Here is a 22199-nt window from a genome sequence, read left to right as displayed (position 1 = left end):
CAAAAGTTAAAGGTTTTAGTTTTTGAGAGAGAAGCCAGATGGGAGGAAAAGGTCAAAGGAAAAGAGACAGTGATGTAGACGCTTTTGGATGTTTTAAAACAGTAACTGGGAAAGCATTTAAAAAATCCAACAACTAACAATTTTAATCGACATCCAAGTCATAAATAGATGTCAGGTTCAGATTGTTGCGCCACATCTTAAACAGAAAAAGAATGTTGAAGTATATACAAACAAAACTACATGTGTTCTTCATTTCAAAAGTATAATTCCGCTGGAATAACGCGTTTTACTGTTTAAAAAACCATCCTCATGTGGGGGGGTCAAGCCAAATCACACGCTCAAGGTCAAGTCACGTGACTGAACACAAGGTGGGCTTACGTTTCTCCATCCAATCGCTGTTGGCAGAGGGAGCCAATGGGAGCAGCCTGTCCTCCTGCCGATGATGTAATGTTATGAATAGTAAAACAGCTTGTTCAGTGGTGGGGAGGCGCAGGAGACAGCATCCGTCCTGCCTCCTCCTCCTCCTCATCACCACTACCCTTCAGCATCCGACAGAACACCCAGAAAAGGTAAGAAATTCAATTCACTTTGATTTTTTCACGGGATGATCCCTTGTCTTTGACCACACAGGTATATCAAAAGGAAGGTGATTAGAACTGAAGGGCAAATGTTGAAGCCTGGTCCAAATTCTGTTCTGGACTGTCAGGGCCTCCAAGGTGGGCTGATTTACTGTTGCTGCTCCCACTTCATTTGTCTTTTTTCAACATCATAAAATTAATCTAATATCCCTTTCAAGGTTGTGTGCGTGACAGTGGAGGTTTTTTTTTGAGAACCGCAGAGAAAGAAAAATTACACTCCTCCATCAGGACAGTATACAAATATCTGTGACTTTTAAGGCTCGTCCTCCATCCTTGTGAGTCATCGCTGTTATATTAGCTATGAGGGGTGAGATGATGGCTGACAGGAAGCGGCTCCTCTCCTCCGGGAGCGTCTGGATGAGGCGCATGTCGCGTCAAACGGGGATCATCCTTTGTCTCCCTATAGTCGACAGTGAATCAGATCAGTGGCCACTATGTTCCTCTTGATGAACCCCTAAGGTTTTCTAGATTGACCCGGGTTAACCAATCGGTGGCATCGCCTTGTCTTGGCTTTCGCGCATCGTCCTCTCCAGCGCGCATGACGGCAAATGATGGTCAAATTGTCTCCTATCTAATCAAACAAGGCTGAATGGCCTACTTCCTAATCTCAGTGGACGTTTTGCACGAACAACGACCTAATCACCCTAAATTAGTCTAAAAGAAACTTATACAATGGGTCCAAATGCATTGTAAAAATCGGATTCACTTGCGTCATTGCGCGGCATCCAAGTTTTCTCGGATGACTATATTATCGATCCCACCCATCAGTTGTTGTCTCTTGGTCTATTAAATCAGTTGTCCTCTGGCTGCAGGGCCGCTGATAGAGGGATGGATGTTGTTGAGGATGAGCTGAGCCTCTGACACCATGATGAACCTCTCTCCCGCCGACTCGACGCGGCAGCCGGACAACAGCAGCCGCAAGCAGCCGCGGTCATCGTCTCCGGCCGGGCTGAAAGACGGAGGATCTAAAGCTGCACAGAAGGGCAGCAACTCGTCGAAGCCCATCGCCTCAAAGCAAGTAGGAGGAGGAGGATCAGGGAGAAGCAGTCGGGGTCATTCTCCCGTCTCCAGCGGTAAGGAGCGCCAGGCCGGAGGCGCGTCCGCCGCCAGAGGCGCGGCTGCTGTCCCGGCTGCCGGTGCTGAAAGCCCGACGCTGAGCAGGCCGGCGGGGACAGACAGAGGCGGATCCCAGACACCAGAGGACTCCCCCCGCGTCACCGCTGATGCCTCCAGAGCGGATCCCAACCGCGTTGTTTCCGATCAGCCTTGCGCTTCCAAATCCCCCAAACTGAGGAGCAAAAACCCGAAAAGCGCGGAGGCTGCGGCGGCTCCGAGCGGCGGCAAGAAGGGCTCCAAAGGGACGGTCGGCTGCGGCCCCGGGTTTTGGAAGGAGGGATGCTTGCAATCCGAGTTAATACAGTTTCACTTGAATAAGAGTTTGGGGAAGAAAGGGACGAAAATGCAGACGAAGTCCACATCACCGCCCGCGTCAGAGCCGGAGTTGTCCCCCGAACCCGACAGTCTGCGCAAGGATCCACAGCCGGACCATATCCTCCAGGAAGAAATAGAGAAGCTGGAGGATGAAAACGACTACCTGAAGGTAGTTTCATCATTATTTTATATGATATAATTTATATCATGCTCTATTGTAGCACCTGGATGCACTTGGCTCCAGCATTAACTTGCTGACCTGATGCTTTATTTTGCATCCCTTCATTTTCGGTTCCAGGCTGAAATCGAGGAGATGCGTGCAGAAATGGGTGAAATGAGAGACACCTTTTACGAAGAGGACGCCTGCCAGCTGCAGGACATGCGCAGAGAGCTGGAGAGAGCCAACAAGAACTGTCGGATCCTCCAGTACCGCCTGAAGAAGGCCGAGAGGAAGAGGCTCCGGTTTGCAGAAAGCGGCCAGGTGGATGGAGAGCTGCTCAGGAGTCTGGAGCAGGACCTGAAGGTACGTCTGCATGTAGATGACAACGTGTTCACGACTCACAGCGGATCCTCTCTGATGCCTTTGGCTTCCTCTTCCAGGTGGCGAAGGATGTGTCTGTTCGTTTGCACCACGAGCTGGAGAATGTGGAGGAGAAGAGAATGAAGACCGAGGAGGAGAATGAGAAACTGAGGCAGGCACTGATAGAGGTGGAGGTGACCAAACAGGCCCTGCAGAATGAACTGGAGAGAGCCAAAGAGGTGAAGGGATAATAGCAATTGTCTAGGTACCTTCTTTAGTTAGGACTTTTTCTGTGCTTATGAAAATGCAGTGCTGATTATATCTGGGGTTAGGTAAAGACAGACTGAGACTCACCTTGTAGAGACTTGTAGAGTTCTGAGAAGCAGATGAACAGAGTGATCCAGTACACAGTGTTCTGGAGCCGGTGAAGGTTCACTCACTGATGCTTTCAAATGAAACTGTAATGTTCATGATACATAGTTTAATCAGAGTGTCTGGACTGAATGGAATATTAGTGGAGCAATACCCCTACTCTATGGCTAACAGGATCTAAGTCTGATAATATAACAGAATAACTCATGTTCTTTTTCGGGGTGTTATTACCTCCGAACAATAAAATCCACACTGTGCTGAGAACACCGTGATTTCATTTGATATGTTTTACCAGAAATGTTCTTGAGGGTGACTTTAAAGAGCCTTGTTTTTTTCATTAATGGGCCTTCGGTGTTCTATAACTTCAGATGATGTCACTGCCTTTAGAAAGAAAGCAGTGAGTGATGCTGATGAAGCTGATGGTGTAACTACTGTTTCCTGCAGCTCTCATTGAAAAGAAAAGGAAGTAAGGATGGGCAAAAAGCAGAGAGGAAGACTCCACAGACCCCGACCGAGGTAAATCAGCATTCACTTTATTAGATTACAAAGTTATAAAATTCAGTTGAATTTTTCAATTATGAGGTTGTTTTTTGATACAGTTTTTAAAACTGACAATATACTCTAGCTGTTCCGAGAAGAATGATGATTCCATGTTGGTTTTGTGAAAATAAATGTACCCTTTCAGACAAAAAGTAAAGAGGAAATAAATCAAATCTGCTTACAGGAAGAAAATGATGATTTGAAATGTCAGCTGGCCTTCATCAAAGAGGAGGCCATCTTGATGAGGAAAAAAATGGCAAAGATTGACAAGGAGAAGGACCGTCTGGAGCAGGAGCTGCAGAAGTACCGCTCCTTCTACGGGGACGTGGACAGTCCTCTGCCTAAGGGCGAGGCTGGGGGGCCTCCCACAACCCGCGAATCCGAACTCAAACTCCGCTTACGTCTGGTGGAGGAAGAGGCAAACATCCTGGGGAGGAAGATCGTGGAGCTGGAGGTGGAGAACAGAGGACTTAAGGCTGAACTGGACGACATGAGGGAGGACAGGTACTTACCTTCACTAATCAGATTCATGTGGACTGAAAAAAAGGAGAGACTAGTTGTAAACTGTGATGAAAGTTGTAACAGTAATAATGATCTTATGGTTGAGCTTAATTTGACTGTATGGTATTTTTTCTCCAATAATTAAACATGACAGACTGTTTTATAAGCTACGTGCGACCTTTTTTAATTTCTTGACTCCTCTCCCAGCCTGGTGGCAGCAGGAGTGGACGGCTCTGGGACCGGGGGCCAGCAGTGCAGAGAGCAGGGCGAGGCCCTGTCGGAGCTGAGGCAGCAGCTGCAGCTGGTGGAGGATGAGGCAGAGCTGCTCCGCAGGAATTTAGCAGATGTGGAAGAGGAGAACAAAAAGGTAGCAAGGCTGATTCCCACAAAGCTTCTGACGGTTGTATACAAAACTACCAGTAAGACGACTGTGATACAGTAAAAAAAAGTATAGTGCGCCCTCACGCATCAATGCTCGCGATACCGTACGCGCATTCTATTTGCTGACGGCATCTGGAAGTGCGCTATGTTCTGTGAGTCTCAGACTTTCGTGAGACACAAAAGTGCTTTAAACAGTCGATAAGAGTGTGGGAAAAGGTAACACAGATAGAAGGTGGTTTAATATCAGTATGGGGAGGGTTCATGAACGTTTAAATTGCTTTAAATAATAACATAAATAGTTTGTTGCTATATGTTGGAATTTGTTAATCGCGTGTGGTTCCTGGAACGCATTAACAGCGAGGAACGAGGGCACACTCTGCTTCAAAATTATGTAATTCCTTTTAGTTTCTGTGTCTGCTGTGTAGGGCCATCACAGATGCAACTAACTTCAACTAATACATGATACAGTAATCCCTCGCTTATTCGCGCTTCAAGATGCACGGCTTCACCACAATGCGCATTTTTAGTAGGCAGTCATGTGATATTGGCTGACAGCATCCGGAAGTGCACTGCGTTCCGAGACTCGCGGAACGCAGTGCACTTCTGTGAAACACAAAAAAGTGCTTTGAACGCAACTGTGGGAAGTTGTGGAGACCACAGCTCTGAAGAATACTTTCTATGTTTTGTGATCTGATGCTGGAGTATGTTTTTGAATTCTTGAGCTGTTGTGCAGCTAGGATACCCCACCATGACACGAAAGGACACATCATACCTAAGAATATGAAACTGATACAAACATACAGCACGGTTGTACCAGAGAATAACATCTTTGTCATCTTTAGGTGACAGGTGAACTCAATAAACTGAAGTACAAGGCTGGATCCTATGAAGCCGGGTCGAGACATGGAGGAGGTTTGTTGGCTTTCCAAAAAAACCCCTCTGTTGAAAGATGCTCTATTCTGGCCTTGAAGAGCTGCGTATTAAAGTCTCATTTGCGGAGGTGCGCTACTTTACATTGTTCCTTTATTTCAAACCCAGGAGGAGCTGACCCCGCTAAAGTAGAGGCCCTCCAGGAGGAGCTGAAAGCGGCACGTCTGCAGATTAATGAGCTGAGCGGCAAAGTAATGCAGCTCCAGTACGAGAACCGCGTGCTGCTCTCCAACATGCAGCGCTACGACCTGGCTTCCCACCTCGGCATTCGCGCCAGTCCTCGGGACAGCGACGCAGAAAGCGATGGAGGACGGGACGACGACACCCCCTCCGCGTCGGCACCCTCTCCTCGCCTTCTCCCGCCCCATCGCAAGCGTGAGGGCCCCATTGGTGGGGAGAGTGACTCTGATGAGGTGAGGAACATCCGCTGCCTCACCCCGACACGTTCCCTCTACTCACCGGTGGACAGCCGTTTTTTATCCAGAAGCCTGAAGGACCGGCAGCAGATGATAGACATCCGCATCGAGGCGGAGAGGCTGGGTCGGACCATCGACAGGCTCATCGCTGACACCAGCACTATCATCTCTGAGGCCCGAGTGTACATCACCAACGGGGAGCTGTTTGCCAGGTTGGATGAGGATGAAGAGGGCGGCAGGTAATAAACACATGAAAGTTATGAGGAATTTTATTATTCCTCTCCGTACAGTATGTCAAACCCAAACATGCTGCTCAACAGGATCAGGGAACATGAGTTGTTGTATCGTATCAACGCCCAGATGAAGGCTTTTAGAAAGGAGCTGCAGAGCTTCATAGACCGACTGGATGTTCCTAAGCAGGAGGATAAACAGGCAGAAGAGCCACTGTCTGTAAGCTGACGCCAACACTCACTTATGATCAACATGAATTGTTCTCTCATTATCACTGTGTTTTACTGACTGTCAAACTCCCTCTCCTTCCCTCTCATTTAAATGTTACCCATCAAGATGTTTCAGCCCATTATTTTGTTGATCCTCATTCTTGTTCTGTTTTCCTCGCTCTCTTATGCCACCATCTTTAAATTGGTATTCCTTTTCACCTTGTTCTTTGTTCTGTAAAACACACTCACTATGTGTCACATTATTTACCTTTTCATCATTTCTTTGTTTTTGTTTGTTCATTTCAATTATGCTGAGTTGAACATGTCACATAAGGTCACTCAAGGTACAGGACATTATCACATTCCAGGCCCCGAGCTTCCCAACAGCTCAGACGCTTTCAACATTTATTGGAAACCAAACAGCTTGGAGTGACAGCTGAGAGTTAGGTGAGTGTGCAAATAAATTGTCTTGATTGTTTTGTCATTGTAAGGCACAGTTCTGAAAGGCTCTGCAAGCAGATGTTTTCGGTCGTTATGGATTATTACATTATTCACAAGACTGTTGAGGCATTTTATTATTTATTTTCAAATAGGAATCTCTTCTGTCTGGCCCATAAACCTGTTGGTTCTAGAGCATAGCTCTGGAACCAACTAATGACTTTCAATATTTTTCACAAATCTTTGTAGAAATATCAATGATATCACAAAATGGTACCTGTTACTATTAAGGATTTTTAAAAATAATTTTTTAACATTTTTTTCCATTATTAAGTGGTCACAGTTACTTCCTTTTCCACAGAAGATCTGAAGTATTATTCAATATTGTTTTTCATAGGTTTTCTCTACCCAACAACAAAAAACAGCAATAGTTCTTTTCTTTTCGGCTTTATTACTGTGCTTGGTTGTTGGGTAGAGAAAAGCAATATTGAATAATACTTCAGATCTTTTGTGGAAAAGGAAGTAACTGTGACTATTTAAAAAATGGGAATACTTCCTTTTCATATTAAGGAATGTTTAACGTTTGTATTTTTTGTTTCCATGGTTACATTCTCCATGGTTATGACTTCAATTCACCTACTTTGAGAATAAATATAAACCTAGAGTTCACAATTATATTCTTATTACTTGTTATTAATATATTTACAATATGTGAACTGAAAATACTATATATAAGATCTATATATAGTATAGATCCAATATATAATGATAATTATTAACATTACTGAAATACTTAAACTAACATGGTGAGTGACCATCTTTACTTTAGCGTCTTTCTTGTCTGACCATTGAAATTACTTTCTAGAGCCAGCATTTACCAAAATTTACACAGGATAACACAAATAGTGCAGCGTCTCCTGATCACCAGGACAAATAAAACTTTGTCAGAGTTTCACACAGAGGGTTCCACGTCAAACAGTAATACCAGTGATAAAAGCACTAATACTGCAATAAAAATGTAACATTTTGAAGACACGAAGTTGATGGCAGGTCCCTCACTGACATTTTAAGACTTAGAAAGAGAGGACTAGAGCAGGTGTGTGTATAAGACCACTGGAATATCTCTGCTTGTCCTGATGTGGATGAACTAGAACCTCTGCCATCACAACATAATTGGAAAATTACTGTACATAAGAGTTACATAATTAGATATAATCTACCTAAAAATTTAAAATAAGCATGCTGAAGAATACAATTAAGAGATTCACTCATTTAAAGCTCTTATGGAGCATGTGTAAGATGTAATTTCACTTTTTAAAAAACGTGGATGGACAACACCCATATCCAATGTAGACATACGGCCATGGACAGATGGAGGTAACCCTATAGGCCCTCTATAGAAGAGACACAATAAAAATGGTAATATATATTGGTCAGTGGCCGTTCCTTCTTGAATGTAGCCTCGATTGAGCAGATAGTAGTGTGCCTGTTTATTTTTCACATTTTAGTTCGTACACTTTTCTGTCACGTTCCTATGATGCTCTGCTGTTTACAGTAGTTTTCTGTATATTCCTCAATGGAATTCTCTCGAAGTGTAGTCATGTTTTATTTCCCACAAATGCGTTGCAGGTTATACAGAAAGCTGTCAGTCAAAGCAGCCGCTGTGAATAAAACACCTGTGGGTCTGCAGGTTATTGGGATGCTATGGAGAAATGTAAAGTTTACTGTTGTTATATGTTCTGTAACATTTGATGGATTAATACATTATTCACAAGACTGTTGAGGCATATACTTTGTGTGCCATATTTTATATAAATCTACCTAGTGGGGAGTTTATGGGGTATGTCCATTGTGAGGCTTTCGCAACTGAATGATTAGTGAAGTTTTTCCTAGGACTGCTCACAGACACTTTGCCCACACCACTGACTCACCACCCCTGTGTTCGTAGCAACTTTACAGCATTAGTCTCGATGAAATGTCAATGCAATGCGTAACAAACATGATAGGAGTGGAATATGACAGGAGTGGGCATTGGGTCCGTTTGGAGCGCTGCTCATTCCACATTGGTGACGCTTTCAAAGTCCACGGGTGGGTCTGAGAACTCATGCCCAAAGACGTGGCGCCAGTCGGGCCGTCTACCCACCGGACCTGACCACCGGGACGGGACGGGGGGGGTGGGGGGTGGGGCTTTCATCCCTCCGGTGGGCTGTGTGACGTCACATATTAGGTCCAGCTGTGGAGAGGAGGGAGGGGATGGGGGGGGGGCGGGGGGGAGAAAATAAGACGAGAGGGAGAGGAAGGAGAATTTACTGCCGTCAATGAACGCATCATTTCTGCTGCTGGTTCTAACGGAGCCACTCGTGTCCGTGACGGACTTCTCTCCTCAGCTCCTGGGTGAAGAACGTATCGGAGGAGGAGGTAAGGGATTAATTAATCCTAAAAACGCTCCGTATGGCTTCAGACGGTGGACGCTGAGAGTTGTTTTTACTCCTGACCGGAACGTTGGACCAAAACTGGAAGCACAAAACCGTCTGAGCTAGCAGGAGGCTACGGCTGCGTAGGCTGCTAGGAGATAACATTTCATAACAACTAAAAAAAAACAAAAACAGAGAAAGGAGTTAGTTTTCTAGGCCCGAAGTTACTGCGGAAAGAAACTTTGGTTACCTTTTAGACAAAGATGAATAGAACCAAACCCCGCCTGACTCCTCGTGATAGTCACCCCCCCCCCCCCCGCTATGATAGGAGGAGTGAAGGTGTGGAAAATAAGAGACAATAGTTTAGCAGTAAAAATACACGAATACCTCTTTTTTTAAAAACTAATATCAAAATTAATCATTAAATTGTTTTTTACTATTAAAATGAGTGTTAGTTAGCTTACAGATGTTTCGTTGAGTCTAAGCTGCTTGGTGCGTAACTTGATTGGTTGCCGTGGTTACAGCGCACCTTGGTTTCCGGCATACCTGTAACCTAATCAGAGCTGTGTGGTTATTAATGGACGCCCCCTGCGTCTCTCTGACGCCGTCCAGCTATTTGGCTTAAAGGAAATAAACTCATGGTTACAGGGAGTAAAAATACTCTGCTGCTCTTACATCAGTGCAGCTCCGGGATATTTTTGGGGGCTTCTCCCACTCCGCTCTGGATCGGCGCCCACAACCAGCTTGAGGAGAGAGAGAGAGAGAGAGAGAGATCAGTGCGTCCCTGGTTTGGACGTGAGAAAACACTCCAAAGATCCTGAAGGTGACCGACAGGAGTCCGCAGAACTTCTGGTGCAATAATGAGTGTCTGATCCCTGAGGATCATGGACGGAACCGAACCCTCCTGCCTCCCCCCGGCAGCCTCCGCTGCTGCTTGCGCTCCTGCGTCGGACCTGATCGGGTTTGGATAATTTGGCGCTTCCAACTATTGAATTGGAATAACGACATGGAGAAAATGTGCAAAACTGTATCATAACTGTGCAACCTTGTGATTTCCAGCGCGGAAATAGATATTTATTGATAATCCTGTGTTATTTAAATGCGCTGGAGGAATGTGGAATGCGTTTATGAACGGCTCTGGGCTGCACGGTGGCGGCGCCGGCGGGGGGTACGTCCCGTCCCAGGGATGGGAGTTTGTGCCCTGCGCCAGAATGGATAGGGCGGACAGAGGCAGGGGCAAACACCGGAACCCGCTGAGAAGGATCTCATCCCCGCCCACCGTCTTCAGTCAGCTCCAGGAGCCTCAGATCGGGGTTTCAGAGGCTGGATCAGGGACACAACTGGAGGTCTTGAGGGCACAAATGTGGCCGGATCCCGAAGCCCAACCACAGCAGCAGCAAACACAGCACATGAAGCTGAAAAAGGAGTTGGAGGATTTGAAAAAGCGACATTTACAAGAGAAGGAAGGATGGATGCACGAGAAGGAGTCATTGTTGAGAGAAATGGCTGATATACAAGTAATACGAATTATTTTGCTACCTTTTAGAACCTTCACAAGGTTCTTCCGCTTACCAGAAGCATGTTTATGAGGGTGAATGTCTGCATATGTTCAGAGTATTTTTGTGTGGTGGTTCCATCTCTTACACTCCCAGAATTTGATTGTTGATGCATTTATTCTAAGTAATAGTTTACTTTGTTGTTGTCTAAATGATATGCAAGATGTAACATTAAAACATGACGCTTCATGTTGTATTTTATTGCTGCCAACTCTGTTTTCACTCAGGGAGGTGAGAACAGGAGGATTCTGCTGGACCTGAAGACAGTTTTAGAAGAAGTGCAGTTAGAAGTGAAGCGAGAGGAGGAGAAGAGGAGCGAGCTCCAGCTGCAGTACACCAGGGATAGGTGCTCCTGGGAGCTGGAGAAGGCTGAACTCAAATGCAGGATTGCTCAGGTAACTCAGAGATAGTGAAGATTTTTTTTTGTCCTCATATTCTGTTCATCTGCGTCCAAGTCTCTAGCTTCCAGTTTGGCTTCCAGTTTGTAAGTTTGGCTCGCAGTGTTTGCCACCCTCATGGCAGAATGACAAATGATCCTGGCGTCAAGACAAAAGATTTGCACTGCGCCAGACAGACAGACACACAACTTCTAAAAAGCAGTGTTAAGTAGATGACATATTATCCTGTTGTTGTCATGGGCAGCTGGTTAAATGCTTATGGAAATGGACAGAAGGGACCTTACACATTGGTCTATGCTGTGCCAGACATTCCACAGGTCACTAGAAGGACCATGCATAGTTTTTCTTCAAAGCAGTGTAGCTTTAGGGATTTAGCTTTTTTTTTTGTTAGATCAGAAGGTGGATTTACTTGGTCGTCTTGGAGTAGCGCTGTAAACCCATTCAGGCTTGCTTTCGAAACTATTTCATTCTATGAAAGAGAGTTATACCTCTCTGCTGTTACTTTCTGTATATATCCTGACATTTATTGTGTCTCTAAATTCTGGTGATGTCGTGTTATCAGGGTCTTTTCTGGTTCGGTCCTCAATTATTACTAATTTTGATCGGGCAGGCATTCACAAGTTTCTGAGACTTCACTAAATATCAAAGGATTCTTGTGATGAAGCTCTGAAATTCCATCATGTGGTGTTGGAAATAAAAAAAGTGGTGCAATGATGCTGTCGCCTACTGAGGCAAGGACACTGAAGACACAGGAATGGCACATAATGACATGGTTTGACCACATCTAGGAACACACACACACAAACACACACACACACACACACACACACACACACACACACACACACACACACACACACACACACACACACACACACACACACACACACACACACACACAGTTTAAGTTCAAAAGCTGCCATTCTCCTTGTTTCAGGAGAATGCACAGGGTATTTTTTTAGTGCAGTGTATATTTTTTGTGTCATGTAAACATTGATAGTAAACAGTTCGTCTAAATGGAATATGACACACAAGGAGATGTTTCTGTAAGGAGTTCCAACAAGGAAATGTGACTCGGAGATGAGTCATTCTAGACATTCTATACATTCAGACAGATTGCAGTCAACGGCCTAATTCTTAGCCTATTTGCTGTTTCATTTCACCTCAGACCTTTATTACTGAATTTCTGCACAAGTCAGATGTTATCTGTTTAAAGGTCTGGAACCAGAGTACAAATGGACATGAACGCAAGCTGGAATAACATCTTTTTCCCTTCACATATGCAGAAGAGGTCCTATTTGCAGCTGCTAAGGATGTTAAACCAAATTGATTGAAAAATAATATAGAATTAAATTCATTTTCTGAGAAGAGCTCAGAAATCAGTCAACTGCTTTTGTCCACAAGAGCTCAAACTAACTCTTCTTTGCAGTTCACTTGTTTTTCTCCTTTTTTCAGACTTGTTACCGTCCACTACCAGCAAGACAAACAGGTTTTGTTCATAAATTATTTCACTATATAGACTGAGCAGTAGTGCAGGAGTATCCAAACATACAAGTGTGTTATTTAAACCTGAAGAGGTGGGTATTTAAGGATCTATGCAATTGAAATGTATTCAAATTTAATTGAAGCTGTAAGAGAAAGGGCTTCTGTATGTTGTCATAGTGAGGATGTTCTTATTTGTATTTAATTATTTGTAGTTTAGTCTGCCTAAATCCAGGGACTAAATTATAATAGAATTTCTTTGTAAACAACTGATGCATAAAATTGGGAAAATCTCACCTGTTTTAAATGAGAGTGTTTCTCATTTGATTTGTCAAGATATACAATTCTGCAGCCCTGGATGGTCCACCCGTATCATTCTGTTGTTTTGAACTGATGCCGTCTATTTTCCATACTAGATGTTTTGACTTTTTGAGTTCATGTTTGTTCCATTTTTGAGATTCTAATTAAAGCCTTTCTTCACAACAGGCTTGTGGCTGTATAGATGTAACTACTGTTTGTTGTTTCCACATCCATTTTGGGCCCCAGACACTCGGCAAGTGTCCATTGTCCCCAGCAGATGACTTAGGCTGGATTTATCCAAGCATATTTCCCTGCATGCCTTTTGATTTATGAAGGCTGCCGGCAGCTCAGAGACATCTCACTCTGCTTTTTCAGTCATGCCCCCCCACCTCTCCATACCTCACCTCTCCACTTCCCCCAGGAATGTGACATAGTACAAGGCTCTGTGTCTGTTATTTATAGTGGGTCACCGTGGTGACACAGTTACCTCCATATACCCTGTGCCATATAGTGACAGACAAGGTCTCAAACGTTTCCAACGGATTTTTCTGTTCGACTGACTTGAAGTTATGTGTGTGAACGAGTGTGTGTCTGGGTTTGCGTTATTATTTATTTGTGCTCCTCCAGAATTTCCCCTAGAGGACAGCTGCTGTTTACTGTGTCAATCAACTCCATTATAGTGTGTCCACTTTCACTATTGTTTTGACATTTGGATGTTAGCGTAGACCGTGGACAGCATCCATCCTTCTCTCTGTTATCATGGAGAATCAGAAGAGCCACAGACAGACAGACGAGGTTCACTTCTTTTTGTACTCCATAATTTTGTGACCTCAGGGTTCATGCAGAAATAGCACCGTGACCGAGGCTTGTAAGAAAGCTTTGTCCGCTCTCTGTGTTTAAACTCTCAAATAAAGCCACATGCTTGCTCATGCACAGGCATTTTCTTGTGCTTATTCTTTTTTTTGTGAACGTTTATTGCTAAAGATACTCTTCCATAGTTTGAACTGAAACAGACCGTATTCTTTAGTACTGTTGGGTCATGCAACCTCATGAAATGCTCACTGCTCACTTGTATTAATTGAAAACCCTTAAAAATTTTCCCAGAACCCCTGAGAAAAAATGTGATGTGCAGAAAAATTTCAATTCATCACTAAAAGAAGCAAATCCTGTTGAATTATTGAATAAAGAGTCGGCTGTCTGAACCAATACATCCAGTCTGTGTGACTTGGTTACTTAACAAAACAAGGCTCTTCATTGTTGGGTAACATGGGTAGTCTTCCTATTTTAAGAATTGAATGACTTTAATAAGGAACTTTGAAATGAAGAAAAGTTTTAGGACTTCCAGTCTGTCTGTAAGAGCTGAAATATGAGATTATTTAATACTGCAGCTGAAAATAGAGTTCTGTCTAGTTTTCTGTCTAAAGACTTGTAGGAAAAACCAGCAGTTGACTGATTGAACACAGAGATCTACTTATCTTTCTAGAAATACAAATCTGACCACCAAGGCTTCAATCATGTCAGCAGTCAGTCAGGTTTTTAGGCTTGTCCTTTTTTTTAATTTTGCAATTAACTCCAAGCGAAAACAAATTTAATGATTCCTACTTTGACAGCTGAATTCTAAGGGAAACACCCAGAGTTATTTTACTTACATGGGACACCGATAGTAATATCAACAGTGGTATCCTCTTTAAAACAAAAACGTGCAAGTCAGCCTAATGAAACTGTCATTCCTGTAGTGCGTTGAAACGAAGGCTATATTTTGCTTTATTTGTGCTGAGAGATCTTTGTTTGAATTGCTGCTTGAGGCCACATGTGTCCTCTGCAGGCTCAGTTCACTCTGCCTGTCTGACACATCCTGTATCCTGTTAGTGATCAACCCATCATCCCTGTCTGGGAGATTTTACAGGATATTTTCATCTTTTAATCTTTTCTCTTTTGGCCCCCTTTCGCTCCTCTGAACCCACTCACATTCATCCCGACGGTGCATTATTTCTCCACTTCCTCCACCTTCTCTTCCTGCCACTCCTTCATTCTTTTAATTCCTTTTTTTTTTAAACTTTTTTTTTCACTCCGGGTCTTGTTTTCTGGCTCTAATACTCTTTGTCTTCAACTGTAATTTATCTTGTGTCTCCACTGACTCTCCTTTATACATCTCCCTGTTCCTTTCTTTTCCTTGTCTGTGTCTCCTGTCCTCCTTTTTTCTTCATTTACAGTTGGAAGCTAGAGAGGGCGCTGGGTTTATCGGTGGAGTCCAGTTGGCAGCGGGTCGCGGCTCCGTGGTCTCACAGAGCGCTCTTGAACAAACCTCAACACTCCGTCGGGAGAGGGAAGAGCAGCAGAGACTCCTGACGGATGCACACTCGACGGCCATGGATCTTCGCTGTCGCCTGGAGCACAATGAACGGGACTGGTCACGGGAGAAAGCCGAGCTGCTGGAGAGGTTTGACATGGAGAGGAGGGAGTGGGAAAGCCAGCTGAAGGATATGCAGAAGAAAATAGAATCGGTAAGGCAGTTTGAGTATGCGTGTCCCTATGAGGATATTTCTTCATTCATTAAAGGGTAAATTATTTGGTTTGAGGTCCTACTTTGATTTAGATAAAAGTAAAATGAATGACATTAAGTCTGGTATTTATTACATTTATAAATTTACAAAATCTCTGAGCTCAGTCTGTAACATCTCCTTCCTTCACATCCTGTTCACCATCAACACTGTCAAACAGTACCGCTGATAAGTGCAGCTGTAGAAACTAAAGACAGGAAGCAGGAGGCTGCTGTGTCTCTGCTTCACACACAGGTAGTGATCGAGACAGACTGTCTGACCTGGAGGGAACTGATACACAACAGGAAGACATTATAGGTCGTATGGCGGATAAGCCGCTGTACACGAGATTATTATGGTTGTCTCTTCTTCAAAAAGATGAATCAATATTATACACACATACACATACACACACACACACACACACACACACTGTATATACTATAAAGCTTATCTCTTTCCATTTTGAATTTCATTTCTTGTAAATATGTTCCATGTACGTCGCATGAAGTGCAACCCTGTGTTTCAGAAGGATAAATATGTGCAGTATTTTCCGCACTATAAGGCACACCTAGAAGCCTTTGGTTTTCTCAAAAACCGACAGTGCGCCTTATAATCCAGTGCGCTTTTATATGAAAAAAGTTTTAAAAGAGGCCATTCATTGAATGTGCGCCTTGTAGTCCAGTGCGCCTTATAGTGCGGAAAATACTGTAACCTTGTTCTTCTTCATGTGTATCATACCATGTTACCATCTTTGTGTCAGAATTATCAGACACGTTTGATGAATGAATGAACTAGACTTTAGGGAAGTCTTGATCAGTTCATGTCTGGAAACATCTCTATTCATATCAATCAGAGCTAAGTCAAGATCAGATTTTATTTTACTGTATTTACGTACTGTAGCAGATCAAGGGAAAGGACATTCTTAAATTTTTTAAAAACCATTTAGAGAATTAAGTGAACAAATATATTGGCAATAATTTTCAAAACATTCTGGTTTCGTCTAACAAATTTTAAGATTTGCACAAACCAAAAATGAATTTATCAATTAGTCAGTACAGGAATAAAACTCGATTTATTTATATGAAAATATGTAACTTTGATTGAAGGATAGCTGGAACAGCAATAAATTTATAACATGAAGAAAATGAGCCTCAGAGAAAGGGACATGGTAAAGACAGTGCAGTTTACCACAAATGGTGGCAATGCTAAAATCTGGCATGCCGAAGGAGCAGATTAGTACTTTTAATGAGTGAGGTAAAAGCAGTTGGACAGAGTGCAAAGGCACTGGAGCAATTTACTATGAAAAGAACATGTGGCTCACATTTACCCCTCTGAGACCAGAAAATGAGAGAGGAAAACATGAGAGAAATAGAGCGGGCTAGATGCAGTCCAATCTAGACAGTGCATGATGAGAATGGAGCCCAGTTGACATGAATTAGTTACCATTTTGGTGTTCAGTGTTGGGAGTTCAGATGTTATTCTGTCTTATTCGAAATAATTTTTTGTCCCGTTTTAGTGGGGTTTTTTTTGCATCAACTAAAGTGACAACGAAAATGTAGAATCTTGTATGAATCATGAAACAGAATTTCCAAATTTGTGATTTTTCTTAACATATTCTCAATGAGAACTATCACAATGTGTGCTTCATTCGAAGTAAGACCATTCCAGTAGAGCTGAACAACTCTTTCCTCCTTCCAATTTCCAGCTGTGCTATGAAGTGAGGGCCAAGAGGGAAGGGACCAGACTAGATACTGGGAGGCAGAAGAAGGACGATGACACAGTACGGCTCAGCGTACACTCCACCTGTACCGACTCCAGTCTGCTCAGTGATCAATCTGATCAGCTCAGCAGCAGCAGTCAATCAGAGCCCATCAGACAATCACCGTTAGCTGGCTTTGATCAAAGCTCTCAGAATAAATTGTCACAGTCTGAGTTGGTGGATTCGTTGAGATCTGGAGGCACATGGCTACCACTTTCAGTCACTGAAGATGTGGATAGATCAGAGCTAGAGGGTGTTTTTCATGAAGCCTCCAGTTGTCTGGCACCACGGACAAATGGAGCTAAAGATGATGAAGAAAATGTTCACGTTGGTCCTCAAGATAGTCCTGTTTGGTCAGAGTGGAGTTATGGCAGTGATAAGAAGAAGACCACCACTGCCCTCAATGCTGTGAGTGTTTTAAACTGCTTTTGTATTTTGTAAAAACAATGTCCAGCATGCATCATTACATCTGTGTTTTACCTTCTGTGTTTAAGGCTCTGAAGGAGATAGCTCGTGTGAGTGAGGAGCTTTGTAGCTACCAGGATGAGATCAGAAAGAAGAGTGGAGATAAGAGGTAAACAGATCCCCTCTGTTACGTTTAGATCTTGGTGCCAACACTGGACTATGGTAATCGCTGTGGTTGTGATTCTTGATGCTATAGTGTACGATGTCATTGCCATGCTTGTGTGTGTAACAATTGAACAGTGACTTTCACGTCTCTTTTACCTGGTTGCACTATGAGTTCTATATATAATTACACTGTATATGAACATATGTTATGTATTGTTTTTCCCTCAGAACTCAATCTGCATCCTTCTCCCTACCTGAGGAGAGCAAAATGCAGTTTGGCCACGATAAAATTCAACTGGAAGTTCATGAATCCCCCTGCGACCTCAGCCAGCTGTACCATGACCTTCAGGCTTTGGAGAAGGAAAACTGGATCACCTCGTCACCAGATAACACGTGGAAGTCCATCAGCGTGCTGAGCAATTCCCCACAAGTAAATATGGCTAATCCAGACAGAGAAACAAAGACAACCCCTGGATTACTCTCTGAGATTGACACAACCGCTCCACCCATCCCTCCCCGTGTCTCCTCCAGGAATCAGAACACCCCCACCCATACAGACACAGAGCTTCACATCGGAGAGTCTCCTAGGATGACAGTCAGGAAGTGCCATAGTCCTTGTGTTGTGATAGACAGAAAGTGCAGCAGCCCGTCTATTGTCAGGAAGTTTGGGGCCATGTTACAGGAAAACGAAGGAAAGGTTTTAATAGACGGTGTCGTAGCATCGTGTTCTGCACCCACTAACTCTAAATGCAACATTGGCTGCTGCCACAACCGCTGGTCCTGTGATGCAAGCAAGTTCAGTAACAAGTTGTCTACACTCGGGACCGTCCAAAAAAGCTTCTCTGAGGTCAACATATTGACTGCTTCCAAGAACTTGCACTCAGACTACTGCCCTACTGCTAGGGAATTAAAAGACCTTCAACTGCTGCCGGTTGTCAAAGAATTACCTGCAGATTTGCTCTTTTCCTCTCTTGAAAGAACGTCTGCCAGCAACAAGCACCTGGGCTCCAAAAGAAACATAACTCTGGAACAAAAAACAGCTGAGTTCAACAGAACTTTGTTTCAGGCTGAGATGGGTACAGTCGCAGATGCCTGCTCTGTGGGTTGCCAGTCAGTCGTCTCAGCAACAGATGAAGTTTCACCTCCCAGAGAGTCGACATTACAATCACACAGTACTGATGGCACCACCAGCGTCATGAATGTTCAGTCTGAAAGCATATTATCTTTCTCCAACTCAGATTCCATAATTCAAGAGGTCCAACAAAGGCGAATGAGATGTGATCCTGAAGGTCAAGAGGTCAGAATCAACATGTTATTTGACCAGCCACAGACTGAACTTACCGAGCCGACAACCACAGCCTCTCTGAGTCCTGCACACCATTCTGAGGTCAAGCAAAAAGTTCAAACAACAGAGGGTCCTTATAGGAAAACAGAACACGGAGTGACCGCTGTTGCTGTCTTTTCTGAGCCAGGTCAGAATGAGATCGTTTCCAGCTCCAAGAATGAAAATCCCTGTGAAGTAAAACCTCAATCTGCTAAAGATGACGTCTCACTCCAACAGCTGTCTACTGAGGAGAAACAAAGACAGACCACCCAACCGGGGCACAAGTCACAGCTGAAGTATGTTTCTGGTCCTCGCTCACTGTCTGACTTCTCCAGACCTGTGCCGCGAATAATGAACGACCATCCCTGGAAGCCCCTCACTCTGGCTGCGTACCCACGTCCCGAGGGATCCAGGTCCAACTACGGGGCGTTGGAAAGGATTCTGAAGAATTATGAGACTGCAGCCTGGGCTCAGCAGAACCAGAGTCAACATGACAAGGTGTCCACAAGTCCCAATCTTAGTGTCGGACAAGAAGAGACCTTTGCAGATGTGGATATTTTGGATATGGAACGTCAACCTTCACCTCCCACTCTCACGATGGCACAATTACAGCTGAGCAGCAACAGTTCCCTGTGTGTAAGAGAGACGCAACAACTGGTGCAGGTGGGTAGAGTCTGGTATGTACAGCGTGGATGAACACATTAACATTAAGGGCTCCGTTTGCCATGCAGCCAGGCTCTTTTCTGACTGCAAAAGAAAGAAGTTACAAAATAATGATTTGAGTTTAAGTCAGACTGTATCTTCAAAGTCATTTGCACTCATGAACTTGCACATTTCATTTAATTTCATTCCATTCCAAAACATTGAGCATTAGTTGCTCCCAACCAAGGGCAGCTCCATTGGAAAGGTTATTTATTTCTGGTATGTGCTACAAAACAGAAGCAGGCCAAAAACTCCATCATATTCAGGCCATCTGGGCCATACATTGTTCAGCAGCTCCTAACGTAAGGAACTGATAATATAGCATCTACAGCTATCATCAGATGGTCTTTCATCTTTCCGTTCCTCCATTGGGCCTCATAGTGGAAGTGCTTTTCTGGTCTTTGTGTCGTAATTAGAGAATAAATCAGCTGACCTTAGCAGGCCAAGGAAAAGAGAAACCTGAAATTACACCGCTTTAAAGTCAAAAGGCACATTATAAGAAACTCAGCGTTTCTCTCACCTTTTCCAAATAAGCGTGCTTTAATTGATTTGCATTCCGGTTTGAAATATGCCTGTTGTTTCCCCTAGGATCACGAAGACTACAGATGGGACACGTGACAAAATGTAAAGTATCTGAGTGTGTGAATTTCATTGTTGATGGAGCAGTGTGATAATCCTAAATGGTAATTCATTTGTCTCTTCACAGGAGAACCAAAAGTCCTCTGTCTCCTCTTCCTCCATCCAGAAGAACTTCTCCCGTCCTGCCTGTCCGGCCAACCGCCGCCTCCCCTCGCGTTGGGCGAGTCGTTCCTCCACGTCCTCCTCAACTTCTTCTTCTCCTTCCACCACTCCAGTCGTCCCTCCATCCCTTCCTCTGCAAAAGCACACGTCATCTTTTGCCTACTCACATGCCTTTCACATAGAGACTGCCATCGTTTGATCTCCACCTCACCGCGTGACTGAACCGATAAGAAGCCTTCAGCGATAACCTCTGTACACCTGCTTTTGGTTAATTTTGTACATACTGTACATAACAAACCCAGACTGCTCTCTGCTCCACATTCAGTGCTTTAGTTGTGAGTTTGAACCAGCTCACATTTAGAATGTATGTTGCAACCAGTGGAGCCAAACCAAACAAGCAGGGTGAGAAATCGGGGACAGTGCATCATCATCATCGTCATCATCATCATCTATACCAACCATCTGAATAGATAATTAAGCTCAGGTCCAGATTCTAGCCTTGACTAGTGCAGCCATGCAGATCTACCATCAACAGACTCTACTCTTCTCTCTAAGGTATGAATTCTCTGGTGACATCTTGCTTACACCAAGGTTTTATTTTGTTTTTGTTTTTTGAACACAATATAAGGTTACATTTATAAAGGGCAGCATCATTCATGATACTGAGATAAAGTCAGTGGAGACACTTCCCCTCCTGGTGTCACTCTGTGAGTTCTAGAGTATTGCTTACCGGCCTGGACTGCACCGTACCTGTGACTAAGACATGTTGCTTTACGACTAGCTTTACATTTGTTGAGTTACACAAAAATGTGAATGTGAGCTCTTTTTATATAACTTTGTACCAAAGGCTGTGTTCTTTATATACATATTCCTGATTTTGAAATTAAATGCGTCCTTTGTAATTGTTTTTACTGTCTTCTAATTGCCGATATTTTCCAATCCCAAGTATATGTTAACCATTATTCACTAACCAACTTTTACGCAAAACATATTTATGCTTATGGAAAAAATGAGAAGCCTTTTTAATGCCTTTAGTAGTACGTAGTAGTCACATATCAGGACATTACTCAGCTTTTTTTGTGTGGTTAATCATGTTGAAGGTGATGACTTTGCTGTTCTTTTTATTTAATAAACAGAAAGACTAAATGATTTCTCTTCTGCTTTCACATCATATAGTGTCTACAATTGTTTCACACTTGCTATGGGTGGCAGGGCCACACAAAAGACAAACACATCCACGGACAATTTGGTCTGACGCACACAGACGTGGGGAGAACATATAAACTCAGAAAAGAATCAAACCCTGAACCTTTTTGCAGTGAGGCAAAAGTGCTGCCTATTATTCTTGGCTACTTAGTTTTGTGAAATTAGTTAAATGTACATTATCCTAAAGTACTGATTCAAAAGCTCAGCAACATGTTTCAAAATCTTGTTTAATTTTTTGATTATTTTACCCAAGCTCTGACAAATCGGTCCACAACATACACTCATAGCGCCCCAGTGCAAACCTCTTCAGTATTTAACCTGCAATGAAAGAAACAATTTAATAGGATCTGAAAAAATAAACATTATGATGAAACTTGGACTTTTCTGCTGTTTGTGTAAAGCTTCTGTGCATTTATGTAAGTGATTGGACCCATCTTCTTAGACAAACATACAGGGCACATACATGTAAACACACACTCACAAGCCGACCCTGAGTGGGGTTGACACCAATCCCCTCAACCTGAAACCTGGCACCTTAGGTTGACTGAAGTAACAGGTGCGACAATGTGGTGGTGCCAGAAATCCTACCCGATGCCG

General features: G+C 43.5%; 1 protein-coding gene across 7 annotated transcripts; it reads left to right on the top strand.

Moving 5' to 3' along the window:
- The first annotated feature begins 464 nt into the window (after nt 1-464).
- Nucleotides 465-21942, top strand: LOC137601230 (microtubule cross-linking factor 3-like). Of its 7 annotated transcripts, none has more exons than XR_011037046.1 (12): nt 465-569; nt 1451-2238; nt 2368-2592; nt 2670-2828; nt 3406-3477; nt 3686-4005; nt 4210-4369; nt 5226-5295; nt 5422-5968; nt 6050-6179; nt 6297-6616; nt 10805-10840. XR_011037046.1 is itself a non-coding variant. In XM_068323318.1 (12 exons), exons 2-11 carry the CDS (start codon nt 1504-1506, stop codon nt 6600-6602), a joined length of 2517 nt encoding a protein of 838 aa, XP_068179419.1. In that variant the 5' UTR covers nt 465-569; nt 1451-1503; the 3' UTR covers nt 6603-6616; nt 10805-10942. The 7 variants fall into 7 exon arrangements, 4 of the variants coding, with proteins under 4 accessions (XP_068179419.1, XP_068179418.1, XP_068179416.1 ...); XM_068323318.1 differs by having other exon boundaries at nt 6504-6616; nt 10805-10942; XR_011037048.1 differs by having other exon boundaries at nt 540-569; nt 1434-2238.
- Nucleotides 21943-22199: the final 257 nt, after the last annotated feature.

The sequence above is a fragment of the Antennarius striatus genome, chromosome 9, assembly GCF_040054535.1.
Source record: "Antennarius striatus isolate MH-2024 chromosome 9, ASM4005453v1, whole genome shotgun sequence".
Classification (NCBI taxonomy): Eukaryota; Metazoa; Chordata; class Actinopteri; order Lophiiformes; family Antennariidae; genus Antennarius; species Antennarius striatus.
Note: the sequence above shows the minus strand (reverse complement) of the source record. Positions and strands in the feature narration are given on the sequence as shown.

Bases quoted from the DNA above. Each gene is read 5' to 3' on its own strand.
- LOC137601230 (XM_068323315.1), top strand. From the start codon at position 10,134: ATGTGGAATGCGTTTATGAACGGCTCTGGGCTGCACGGTGGCGGCGCC. The intron at 17,634-17,857 runs GTAAACAGATCC...TTTTTCCCTCAG, and splicing joins AAGAAGAGTGGAGATAAGAG to AACTCAATCTGCATCCTTCT. The intron at 19,631-20,243 runs GTATGTACAGCG...TGTTTCCCCTAG, and splicing joins GTGCAGGTGGGTAGAGTCTG to GATCACGAAGACTACAGATG.